Source organism: Alternaria triticimaculans (assembly GCF_023758025.1).
Source record: "Alternaria triticimaculans strain BMP 0046 chromosome Unknown scaffold_12, whole genome shotgun sequence".
Taxonomy (NCBI): domain Eukaryota; kingdom Fungi; phylum Ascomycota; class Dothideomycetes; order Pleosporales; family Pleosporaceae; genus Alternaria; species Alternaria triticimaculans.
The window spans coordinates 160,912-172,980 of NW_026055969.1; the positions used below are offsets into that span (position 1 = coordinate 160,912).

At 53.4% G+C, this 12,069-nt stretch overlaps 3 protein-coding genes across 3 annotated transcripts; 1 reads left to right on the plus strand and 2 right to left on the minus strand.

Moving 5' to 3' along the window:
- Positions 1–3,026: 3,026 nt before the first annotated feature.
- Positions 3,027–5,103, minus strand: J4E78_007578 (uncharacterized protein; the record flags this gene model as incomplete). The annotated part of the gene is made up of 5 exons (XM_049368183.1): positions 3,027–3,864; positions 3,918–4,428; positions 4,494–4,806; positions 4,864–4,992; positions 5,047–5,103. The coding sequence occupies 5 exons, from the start codon at positions 5,101–5,103 to the stop codon at positions 3,027–3,029; spliced, it is 1,848 nt and encodes a 615-aa protein (XP_049219837.1).
- A 519-nt stretch (positions 5,104–5,622) lies between these two features.
- On the plus strand, positions 5,623–7,694 carry J4E78_007579 (uncharacterized protein; the record flags this gene model as incomplete). Its single annotated transcript, XM_049368184.1, has 2 exons — positions 5,623–7,042; positions 7,123–7,694. The coding sequence occupies 2 exons, from the start codon at positions 5,623–5,625 to the stop codon at positions 7,692–7,694; spliced, it is 1,992 nt and encodes a 663-aa protein (XP_049219838.1).
- A 2,442-nt stretch (positions 7,695–10,136) lies between these two features.
- Positions 10,137–10,610, minus strand: J4E78_007580 (uncharacterized protein; the record flags this gene model as incomplete). The annotated part of the gene is made up of 3 exons (XM_049368185.1): positions 10,137–10,215; positions 10,278–10,550; positions 10,606–10,610. 3 exons carry the CDS (start codon positions 10,608–10,610, stop codon positions 10,137–10,139), a joined length of 357 nt encoding a protein of 118 aa, XP_049219839.1.
- Between the last annotated feature and the right edge of the window lie 1,459 nt (positions 10,611–12,069).

Below are 12,069 nucleotides of genomic sequence, written 5' to 3' on the forward strand. Positions count from 1 at the left end.
GAGACATACCGTTATACCGAATCACCACAGCAGACTTTCTTTCCTTTCGGCGTAGTTAACGGGTAATGCATCTGTATCTTTCGTTCTACTGGCGTTCAGGACTCACAGTGTCAGCCTCTGACCTCCCAGGCGTTTATCTCTTTCGGAAGGGTGGGAAGAATTGAAGGATTCTTTCGAGGCCAAACAGTCATTCACTGCGGTCAGCGAGCGATGAACCTTTTCTTTTGTAAACACGACTATCTTTTCCTTTGCGTCTCCTTTCTTCACTGGCTTGGGAATTGGGGGATCCGCGATGAATAGGTGGGCAGAGAGATTGGGATTAGGAGAGCAATCGGAGAACACATACACTTCAACGACACAAACATGACTCGCGAACTATGTTGTAAATTGCCTGGGTATCTACTTTACATTAATGAACCAAGACTGTCGTGACGTGTGAGAACTACATTACTAAGCCGATAGTAACAGTGACAGAACTCAAAATGCGTATCCTCGTCTCCGGTACATCATCTGCATCCTCCGCTACTTGGCCCATCTCCGCTTCCCTACCCTCGTCTTCTGCCATCCGATCCCCGGCCTCAACATCATCAATCGCACTCACATTCCCCATCTCAATCTTGACCCAACAATCCTCTTCGCCCTGAAAATGCAATCCTATCTCCAACGCCCTCGGTATCGCCCGCCCTGTCGCTTTAAGATGGACGTTTTCTCGCTTGCCATCTCGAGTCCCACTTTCACCCACACCATCTGCATAGCCCTTATTCCTACCACGACCGTCGCTACCCTCCCTACCCATCGCGCTTGCGATCTCAGCCTCCACATCCCTCGCTTCTAACCGTCCATTTGCTTGCGCATATCGTCCCCCGCCTCTCCCTTCTCCTCCTCTTCCCGCCTTATTCAAGGACGCGGCAGATTGCTTCTCGCGCTTGGTTATCTGCGTGAGTAGTTTCCGGATCCGTTTCAGGGCGGGTACGTACGGTGACGTGGCGGTTATGTATAGGGCTTTGGGGGAAGCGGATGAGGAGAAAGGAGTTGGTAAAGGTGCGTGAAGAAGTGGCCGGGTGCTTATTGTTGTGTCTAGGAAGTTTGTTAGATTTGGTCCATCTGTGAAACGGGGTCTACGTACTTTTGGGCAGTCTGGCGAGCTTTTGGCGGGGTTGATGGGTTGCGGAGCGAGGCTTGGAAGGTTGCTTTGCTGGCGCAGACTTTGAAGGAGAGTCCTTTGCGTGAGACGCTCGTTTTGGTGGGTTCGTCTGCTTTTCTGTAGTGGTGCCGGACGAGGTGATGTTGCTGGAGGGTGCTTGCGGCTGTCCACATGGTGGTGTCGCATCTGTCATGGCTACATCTTCCGGCTGTTGAGGCTGGTTATGGGGTTTGACTTGTCCGTTGATTGATCGCTTGATCCCTGCCATGATAGTGCAATGAACAGAGCGGGGACTCGTGGTTGTGCGTAAGATGCAGTCGATGTCCTCGCAGTCGCAGAGTCAAGTCGCGTCGCGTTACAAAACCTTATCGATAAGTCGATACCAAGGTCCCAGACCCCAGACACTCATCTCGGAAGACTTGCGACGACAGTAATGGCAAGCTCTATCCCGCAGAAGCTGCACCATATCCACCTACGAGGCCTTGTTTCCTACGCAACAGCAGCTCGCCTTCAAGAATCTCTCGTGTCGCGCTTTCTCGCCTCGAAACCGCCACTCAATGCGTCCCCACCACCACCACCACACATCATAACCACTGAATTCACACCCGTCTACACATGCGGTCGACGAGAAATTGGCAATGTCTCCCCAGACCAACAAACCTATCTGCGCGCCAATAACCGCGCCTCCTTTACCGAAGCCCTGCGCGGCGGCCAAACCACCTTCCACGGCCCCGGTCAACTAGTCGCGTATCCCATCATCGACCTGCGTACCCATAGACTCACACCTAGAAACTACGTCTGCTTGTTAGAAAAGAGCCTGATAGCTACCTGTGCGAAATACAGTATCAAAGCCATGACAACAGAGCATACAGGTGTCTGGACGAGTCCAGAGGATAAGATTGCCGCCATTGGTGTGCATATGCGGAGGAATATCACGAGTCATGGGGTGGGGCTGAACGTGAATACGGATTTGTGGTGGTTTGACAGAATTGTGGCGTGTGGGTTGGAGGGGAAGAGGACGACTAGTTTTGAGAGGCAGGGTGTCGAGGGACAGAGCGTTGAGGGGGTTGGGGGGAGCTTCGTGGACGAGGTGGGCGGGAGGTTGATGGGTGTGGAGGGCGTGCGGAGGCTGGGTCAAGAGGAGGTTGAGGCGTTATTGGAGAGCTCAAGAGGCGCATGAGCATGTTCGACAATCTTGACATCACGCATGTGGGCTTTGTGCTGCCCGCCGACTGACACTTGTGTACGATGGTGCTCCCTTCGAGGTGAAGGCCTGATTGGTGTAAGTGGACCGAACCTCCAAATGTTGATGTCAGAGTCGCATTGCAGGAAAGAGAAAATGAGGTGCGTCCTTTGCCAGACCGGAATTACGAGCTACGTCACCGTCACCATCACCATCACTGTGGTTGCAGCACGTGTCAGCGACACCGTAGCTATGCGAGCGACTCAAATTGACATTACAACACATTCAGAGTTCTAGATTGAAAGCGCTCCTAAGTAAACATCAAGATATGACGCCTCGTAAGAAGAGAAGAGGCGCACCACAAGAAACACTAGGGAAATAAGCACAAGGTGGAATGTGATCTTGTATGTCGAATGAAGTCGTGCTAGCCCATCTAGCCTCACTTTGTAACGCGGATGCATACCGTTTTGAACGCGAGATCTACAGATACGTTGCCGAGAAGTGGGTTGGTGACCAGAACTCATGTCAATCGTCTGATGGGTATCTAGCTAGCAAGGAACTGACATGAAAACGGACATGAATTGGAGGAACTATGCGGGTATCGTTAGTGAGGCATCTTTATTCTACAGGTATCCGAGTCAGCCCATATCATCGTAATTCTAAAGGGTAAAAAAGACGAGGTTCTATCTAGCAAGACGATCAAACAGCATGAGGATGAATCTCCTTCTGTCTGTGTCTCCACCACTTCTTCTCCATGTCCCCCTCCCTCAATCCCCCTTCACTATCCCGGTCCACACTCCTCGCACTCGCACTTCCGCTTCCCCTCGCAAAAACTACCGAATTGTTCCCCAATGCACCTTCCACGTTCACAGTCCCTCTACTCGCAACACCACCACGATCTCGCCACTGGCCAGCCTGTAACTCATACACGTCCTCTTTTTCGCCAGCCAGTTCCTCCAGTCTTGCTCTCTTCGACTCTGGAACAAGAAAACTGGTAAGCATACCCAGGAACATGAAGAGCGCGAAAATCTGCATTACACCGTGGATCCAGGGTGTAGGATTGTCATGCGTAGCCCCCCTCTTGATCATGGGTGCAAAGAAAATCTGTGCGAACACGGCGCCTAACTTGCCCATTCCTGCGCTGATTCCATGGCCTGTACATCGTACCCTAGTCGGAAAGATCTCGGCTGGCGCTATAAAAGTCGTGGCATTGGGCCCGAAGTTGAAGAAGAATTGTGCTAAGACGTATAGTACTAGTAAGTGGGTTTTTGTGAGGCCTTGCCAGGCGAAGCCAAGAACACAGAAGATGATGGTCAGGATTCCGAACCCGGCGATTTGAATGGGTTTGCGGCCTATGGTGTCGACGGTGAAGACGGTGAGCCAGTAGCCAGGAAGGGCACCGGCGCAGATGAGCACAATTTGCCCTGTGGCCATGTTGCGTAGGTAGAGGTAGAGGTTTGCGCGTTGGTCGAAGCCCATAGTCGACATCAGTGATGCAGAGGAGAAGCCAAGACCATAGAAGGCCATGTCTAAAAATCTATGTGAATGTCAGCTTGTTCTATAGCTAAAGTAGTAAATTGCTGCACATACAACCAGGACATAGAGGTGCCGAATAGGCGGATAGCTTGGCGTTTCCGTGAGTAAAAACGCAGTACTTCCATCAACGTAGGCCGCGGCGTCTTGTACTTGGCCATATCGCTACGCGCCTTCGCCTGTGTGACTGGATTGACCACGTTACCCTGCTTACCATAGCGGTACTTTCGCGCATCAACTGAGGCCTTTTCAACATCGTACAGCACATCAAACGTGTATCGTGGCGTTTCCGGTACTGTGAGTCTGTAGTAAAGCGCGAACCAGGCGGGAATTCCACCGAAGGCGATGATAATGCGCCACATCTTGTCAACATGCATGGAGCATTGCCCGACGCATTCTCCAACGTTAGCTACCACGATCAAGTGGTCTTTGTAGACTATGACTACGATGAGAGTTACTAAGGCGGCTGCAAGTTGGCCGAGGCCTTGCATGGCGAAAACGGCGGCGATGATGCCTCCCCGGTATCTGGTACTGGCAAATTCTGCCGTAATAACTGCACTAAGCGGGTCTGATGTATGATTAGCGTATCATCGACAAGAGGATATGGAAACGTTGCATGGAACGTGTACGTACAGTCACCACCTACGCCGATTCCCATTACAACTCTGTAAAAGATGAGCACACCCACGATGGAAAGGGTCGCTGATTCACCGCAAAGCGATTGTGCGAGTGTTGTGCAGATAATAATAATCAGCTCTACTCCGTACATCTTCTTCCTTCCTAGAACATCGCCCAAGTACCCAAAGATACATTGGCCGAAGATGGCGCCGGCGGACGTAGCGACTTTGATGGCTGTATCGGCATCATGGGGCATGACGCCTTGATGTTCCGTATCTTGCCAGTACACAATTCCTAGCAGGATGACAGCTAGGTTTATGGCGAACAGCTGAAGATATTGTTAGTCGGCTTTCAACATTGTCGTTCATGTTACTGTCAGACTCACAGAGTACGCATCGGTGAAGAAACCAATGCCTGTCACGACTGCTAGTCGTATATGATACCAGCCGAAGGGCGCCTTGTCTACCTCGGCGAGGGCCATCCGCCGGCGCTCATTGGGGTCGGCAATATGTGTCTGACAGACTTGTCAGATACAAGAGAAGATGGTAGGGTCCGAGCCACCACGTACATAGACTCCGGGTACATCGCGATACGCCGCATTTCCGACTCGTCCAAACGAAAGCATAGGTGGCAGCGGAGATGGACACTCTGGACAACGACGTCCATAAGAGAGGATGCAATGAAAGGATATGTCAGCGAACAGCCGCGGGATATGCGAAAGGTAAGCAAGGCAACGCCAGGCCCGTGCCGAGTTCCCAACATGGGGATGGCGAGAGGCTCGATATCATGCCGCTTGGAGTCAATTGGTAGACACTCGCGATCAGACTCAGCATGACATGCCGTGTGAGGGCGCGAGTTCACGTTGTCGGAGGCTCGCTTGCGATTGGCTGGCTGGCTCGGAAGCCCAAAACGGCCCCATGTCGCTCTGGTGACTGACGGCACGCCTCGAGGTCGAAGTCGGCAGTGGCTTCGCGGGAGGACTGTTCAAGAGTCAGGGAGTCGGTGCCGTGGACCAGTGTGCTGGGATGGGACCGACGCTGAGACGAGAGGCGCTAAGGGTAGCGGAGGCGCACGTGCATGGAGGTGCACGGGTGGCATTGCCCGCAGACAGACTACTGGACCTTGGCCGCCGTGACACAACACCATGGAGGACCCAGAGCCATCCTCTCCGGGTCTCGCGTCCTCCAGCCCTGCACTCCCACGGGCGCCTGCCCGCGCCGACACGACGCAGAAGACGCAGAAGACGCAGGCGACGCCAGACACTGCCCGCCCGACATCGACGCTGACGACGGCGGACCTCGCGCCCGGCACGGCAGCCACGGATCCCTCGCTGCCCAGATATCACGTCCGCGCCCCGTCGACGGCGCTGAAGCTCGACACGGACCTCGCCATCGCCTCGAACCCCAACTCGGCACGCTCCCTCGACCCCGCCAATCTGGAGCCCAGCGGGAGCGACGCGCTGCGGCAGTCGGCCACGGCGCCGATTGCCATCCAGGACAGCGGCTATCTGAGGACCGCCTGGTCGACTGCCAGTCTCGGCTCGCTGTCGCCCTCGTCCGCCATCTCGTCGCCAGCGCTGGCTGCGCTGGGCGACATCACCCCGCTCCCCTCGCCCCTGGTCATGGGCGACTCGCCCGGCCCATGGCAGCGCGCCGACCATCGTCCTCGCTCGCGCGGCATCTCGGCCGCCTCGCGCGACGACGCCTTTGCCATCTTCGCCAAGGGCACCCTGTCGCCCTCGCCCTCGCTCAAGAAGAAGGGCTACTCGGGCCTGAAGGCCGCTGCCATGGAGGCCGCCGCCGCAAACTCGCAGCAGAGGAACGAGGCTGCTCGCGAGCGCAACAGGAGCATCAGCGAGTACACCCCGGATTCAATGCACAACACCCGCCCTCGGCACGTCTCGGTCGTCGACACGGACCCCGCCATACAGCAGCGCATGAACCGCGAGACATATCTGGCGACGCAGCGAGGCCTCGTCCCCGCCAATGTGCCAGCCGGCCTTCCCACCCCGCCCGCGAGCAACGCAAGCAACCGCAGTGTTACCGACACCGAGGAAGACGACGTGACCGAAGATGACAAGACTCAATATATAGTGGTGCGGTGTGGGCCTCAAAAGACGAAGAAGCTCTGGCGCCCTGTCCGCCAACTGGGGCAGGGCACCTTCAGTAAAGTCTACCTCGCAACCTGTGAGAAGACCAAAGCAAAGGACCCTCTCGATGAGAACGTTTTGGATCCACGGAAACTGGTCGCCATCAAGGTCGTCGAGCATGGCCCTGCCGGGGGTGCCGACGAAGAGCGCGTAGAACTAAGCCTCAAGCGAGAAGTCGAAATGCTCCGATCAGTATCGCACCCCTCTCTTGTCCATCTCCAAGCCTTCGATCACGATGACGCCCAAGCTCTTATTGTCCTTACCTACTGTCCCGGTGGTGATCTGTTTGATGTAGCCAGTGACCATCGCGACAAGCTGACTCTCGACATCGTCCATCGCGTCTTCGCCGAAATGGTCAGCGCTGTACGTTATTTGCATACCCAACTTATTGTGCATCGCGACATCAAGCTAGAAAGTACTGCTTCCATTCTTTTTACCATGCCACAGTTCATCTGGTACGTTTCTTCGCTTTTACTCTGTACTAATGACATCCAGACGTCCTTCTCAATATTCCTGTGTCTACCGTGCCTCTACTCAAGAACCCACAGTGCCATCCGCATGCCATAGCGACACTCACGGATCTCGGCCTCTCACGACGCATCCCTGCTCCTCCCGAGTCGCCTCTTTTGACAACACGATGCGGTAGTGAAGATTATGCTGCTCCAGAGATTCTCCTCGGTCAGCCATATGACGGCCGTTCAACCGATGCCTGGGCGCTCGGCGTCCTGCTCTATGCTCTCATGGAAGGACGTTTGCCCTTTGATCCACCGCCAGGCAAGGCCGCGTCTCGTAGTAGAGCCGCTCACCGTATCGCCAGATGCGATTGGTCTTGGGTCAAATTCGGTGACGAAGACGGCGAGTGGGATGCGGAAAAGGGCAACGAGTGGGCTGGCGCTCGCGAGTGCGTCGAGGGTCTGCTGAAGAAGGCCTCACGTGGTCGCAAGAGCCTGGAGGACATTGAGAAGCTGGACTGGGTTCAGCAAGGCATTCAGGTCAAAGGCGGCTTGAGAATGAGACCGGAAGATGAGGTTGCTGAGATCGCTGCAGCTCAGATCTCGTCGAGGTGATCGCTAGTGAAGAGCGGAGATGCATGGGCTGCTGAACTCGAATGATAGGACGTCTACGTTTCGGGACATAGCCGAGCGGCTTTTCAGCATCTCGTTTGCTAACTCTGTCCTTCCAAAGATCAATGAGCATAGAAGCTCCGCCAAGAAAGATCCATCATCAAATTTCAGCGTCTCTGTGGCAAGCCTCCATGCGCAGCTCGCCCCGGGGCTATTACCTTTCCTTTCTTACGACTATTCACTCTCACATTCGTTGTTCTACTGATATCCCATACCTGGTTCGCTTCTTCGTCTGGTTACACTTTGCTTCATCGTCGTTCAATCGGCTATTCCCTTTGCCGGCGTGGCTCCGCCACTGTATGTTATGCCCAAGTTGGGTTGATTCTCTTTTTCCAACTTCTTCCATTAGATGGCATTTGAAAATGAAATTCGAAACTGACTTAAGATAGCGCTAGCAAGCATGCCTTTTCTGACTGTTTTGTCGAATATTGGATTGAGCTGGCTTGGATAGAAGATCAATATAGCGGTTCTTCGCCCCTGCCGTGTGGTTCTGTCGTGACTAGTGCAGCTGGAAGTATTGGATGACTATACGCGCTTCGAATCTCACACTGACATACTTTCTCCATCACGCATAGTTTACTTTCACATTGATGAGTTAATATCGCGACCTACACACAAATACTAACCAATGCATGGGAAAGAGGAGTAACTATATGATGTTGATTGGTATCGAAAATGGAAATGCGACGATCCCGGGGTGAGGGAACAGATTTTGAACGTAGCACTAGCGACGGACTTTAACCTGTCTAGATATTAACTACGTCATTTTCGGCAGCAAATGCGCTTCCCCTTTCAATGCTATTCAAGGGCGCATCTAAACAGCGGATCTCAATTTAGCATTTTGCTAGACTCATTTCAAAAGACTTGTGTATGCATCTTGGTTAGCGGTGGTACCCTTTGAGGAGGTGTTCCAAGGTTCGTACGTGGCTACACCTGGCCACCTCACGATAGGACCTTCGGAAATTCAAACAGCGCGTCACAGTCGGACAAGGCAGAATGGAAGTGGACATTAAGATTAAAGCAGTATGGCGTCCGCTATCCGCCGGTGACATTGCCAGCCTCGTCCAAGTAGCTGATAAGATCCATCCCGACCTCCCTGAAAGCGACGAAGTCTTCGCAGAACGCGCCAGGTTATTCCCGCAAGGCTGCCAAGGTCTCTTTGACGAAACCGGTGAAATTTGCGGATATATCGTCTCGCATCCCATTCGCAAATGCGAGCCCCCAGCTCTCAACCAGCTTCTCGACGAAATCAGGCCGGATGCGGATCAGTACTACATCCATGACTTGGCTATTCTGCCCGCATTCCGTAGATATGGACTCGCGTATCAATGTCTTCACGAGATCTTGGAGATTTTTGCCAAGGGATATGCAACTACTGGTCTTGTTTCCGTCTATGGTACAGGAGACTTTTGGGGTCGATATGGTTTCGAGGCACCAGTAATCGATGAGGTATTGGAGGGGAAGGTTCAAGGCTATGGGGATGGTGCGGTGTATTTTGAACGCAAGAACGAGTCGTAGACATTTGAGTGAAGAATGCATAGAGCGAGCTGTTTCAATCGGGATAGGAAGCAGCGTCTTTCAAAGCCGACAGAGAAAAATTCGCACTATATTGCAACGAAATTCTTCAACTCATATGTATCACCCTCTCCAGGCGACTAAGTTGCGTGTGCTGGCATGGATTTTGGCAGACGCCAGAACTCCACAACGCCGATACATTATTCTCGTGGATAGGGAATGGCACATCACTACGAAAGTATTCTTTTCCAGTGGCTTAAATAACTCAATAACCTCATTCTTCGACTTGAAATGCTATCACAAACACTACAGGTCGACAGTGTTTAGTCTCGCTCGTCCGTGCCAAGACCAATTCGTAAAGTCTATCTGCAACTGTGTAATCTACATACGAGGTAATCAATCTGGTCCAATGTGGGCTATATTCTGGGGATTTGTATCAAGTCAAAACGCGTGTCAGAACCCAGCGTTACTTTGCATGGGGGCATATGGAGGGTCAGTGTAGGTTGCTCCAGTTGTGCCCCCACGGACGACGCCGAGGAGACTTGCCATAGGTCTGGAAGGGAGGGGAAACGCGAAACAGGCCGGCAAGCCATCAGGGACAGGAATTGTTGAGACGAGGGAGATCAAGAACGTGGCCTTGCCAATGCTCCCAGTCAATGGCCGAGAGCTGTAGGAAGATGGGCCGGGGAAATGAAGGTGGGATGTTTCGAGCCGCGAAACTGGAGAGATTCCAATTGCATGGAGAGATATGCGAGTGCTACGCATCAGGTGGTTGGGACGGGCTTGCTTTATTCATGGACATGGATCTGTAAAATAGCTACTGGAAGTGGTACTGATATGGTAACGATGCGATATTCGGTAATGATCATCTCAGATTTTACAAAGCGTCTGCATTGCCTCTTTTGTGCTTTGCGACGTCTCTTTGACTACCTTGATGATGTCTTTGAATCTATTTATTGTTAGCCATCTAGTCCATAACAGATGACCCTTCGACACTGCAATTCCACTTACTCGGGTGTACTAGCGTCCCCAACGTATTCGTACATGAAGCTCTCACTAGTGGTCACCACGGCACCTTCATGGCGTAGCCTTGCCAAAGCGATCGGCACCTCTTCTTTATTACACGAGCTTACGCCATCAGCAATGACATAGACTTGGTGTCCGGCCCGGAGGAGATCGAGTGTGGTCTGAGTGACACAGATGTGGCTCTCGATGCCGACAATGATGCAGGAGAGTGGGCCAGAGGCGTTGAGCGAGTCTAGTGCTTGCTTGACTTCTGGTGTTCTACCATGAGTCAGCAAGTAGTATTGACGCACAGATCCCTTGTGCTGTGGCTTACACCATCGAAAACAATGTCTTGTCAAGATGACAGACTGTATTGATGCCATCAGGCTGATCCAGCTTCAGCTCCGGACATGTCTCGCCCAATCGCGCTACGGAGGCGGAAGGACTACGTCAGTACATGTCTCACATACGGTTCGTACAGCCGTAACCTACCTTTGTTCTGGGTAGTCGCGAAGACTGGAATGTTCAGTAATTTGCCTGAAAGGGTTGGTCAGCAGTCAGCACGCGGGGCGGAAAGTATAATGAAAGGTTTTGGTGAGCCTGCCTGAGAGCTTCAGGCTGACGCTCAGCGGGTGGCAAGTCTAGAGGGTGGTGTTGGTGTCTTATTGGAGTTGGGACACGGTGTTGGACAAAAGAAGGTGGAGCATACTCGCTTTCAGCAACTTTTGTGCCGTGGAGACGACTTTGGGAAACTCATAAATGGCTGGACGAAACTTCTCTTGAAGATCGCAGATGCTGTAATGATATTAGAAGGGAATTGTCACGGCTGTGGTCTGCATACAAGAGGGCGGGGTTCGCTATGGTCCATCAGCTATTGTCGCACAAGATGTCGCTAAGCAGCCTACCAATGCGTCGCTGAGCCATGGCTGAAGAAAATGATCGAAGAGAAGGTCCACGGGCGGCGAACAATACAGATGGTCGTGGGCGGAGAAATGCCATAGTCGATGCGCCTCAAGCGGAGATGCCTCGGCTGGAGGGAATGACATAGTCGCTTCCCCATCGGTGCAACGCGCCTGCCGTAGCCAAAAGGCCCCTTGCGCTTGCGCCTGCGTAGCCGTGGACATGATGGGCACGGCCGTCACGTGATGAGCCGAAAGTCGGCATCTGAAACAGAGTCCGCCCGTAGCCAGTTGGGTGCATATTTTGGAGCCCCAATTTACCGCGTCGAAACAAGTCGACAAACGCGAGAATGCCCGTCTTCTGACATCAAGACTCTGGCGGGTGGCTATACTTGGAACCGGAGGCGCGGGTACCTTGGTCATTACGAAATGCCGCCGTTGGTGCTGTCCCTGCGTCTGCTCCGGCGGTGATATACCGGTCAGATGCAGATGGGACGAGACCAGAAATACACGGTGACACAGGGTTGGTGAACAATGTCCGAGGCAGAGGACATGGCGGGCGGTCTGACTGCGATGCAGCAAGCCCCTACAATCTCACGAGTAGGCGTCATGTCCTATGACACGGGCTGCACGAGACAGGAGACGCCCATGCTGCAGCTTAACAGGAGTTCTACAGGAAGCTGTCATGTAGCGTAGAAGCACGGCGGAGTGGCCCGTTGAACACTACCGTCTCCGCACGGCCAGCCAGCACGGCCAGGGCTGATGACGGCTGACGGTGTGGCGTGGATTGTGCTTTTTCCCTTTTTCCCTTGTCCAGTGCTCTGGGCGCGGGGAAGGCCAGCGCCGCGGTGGTGATGGCGGTGGGAGTGGGAGTGCAAGCTGGTGGTGTAGGCCAGAAA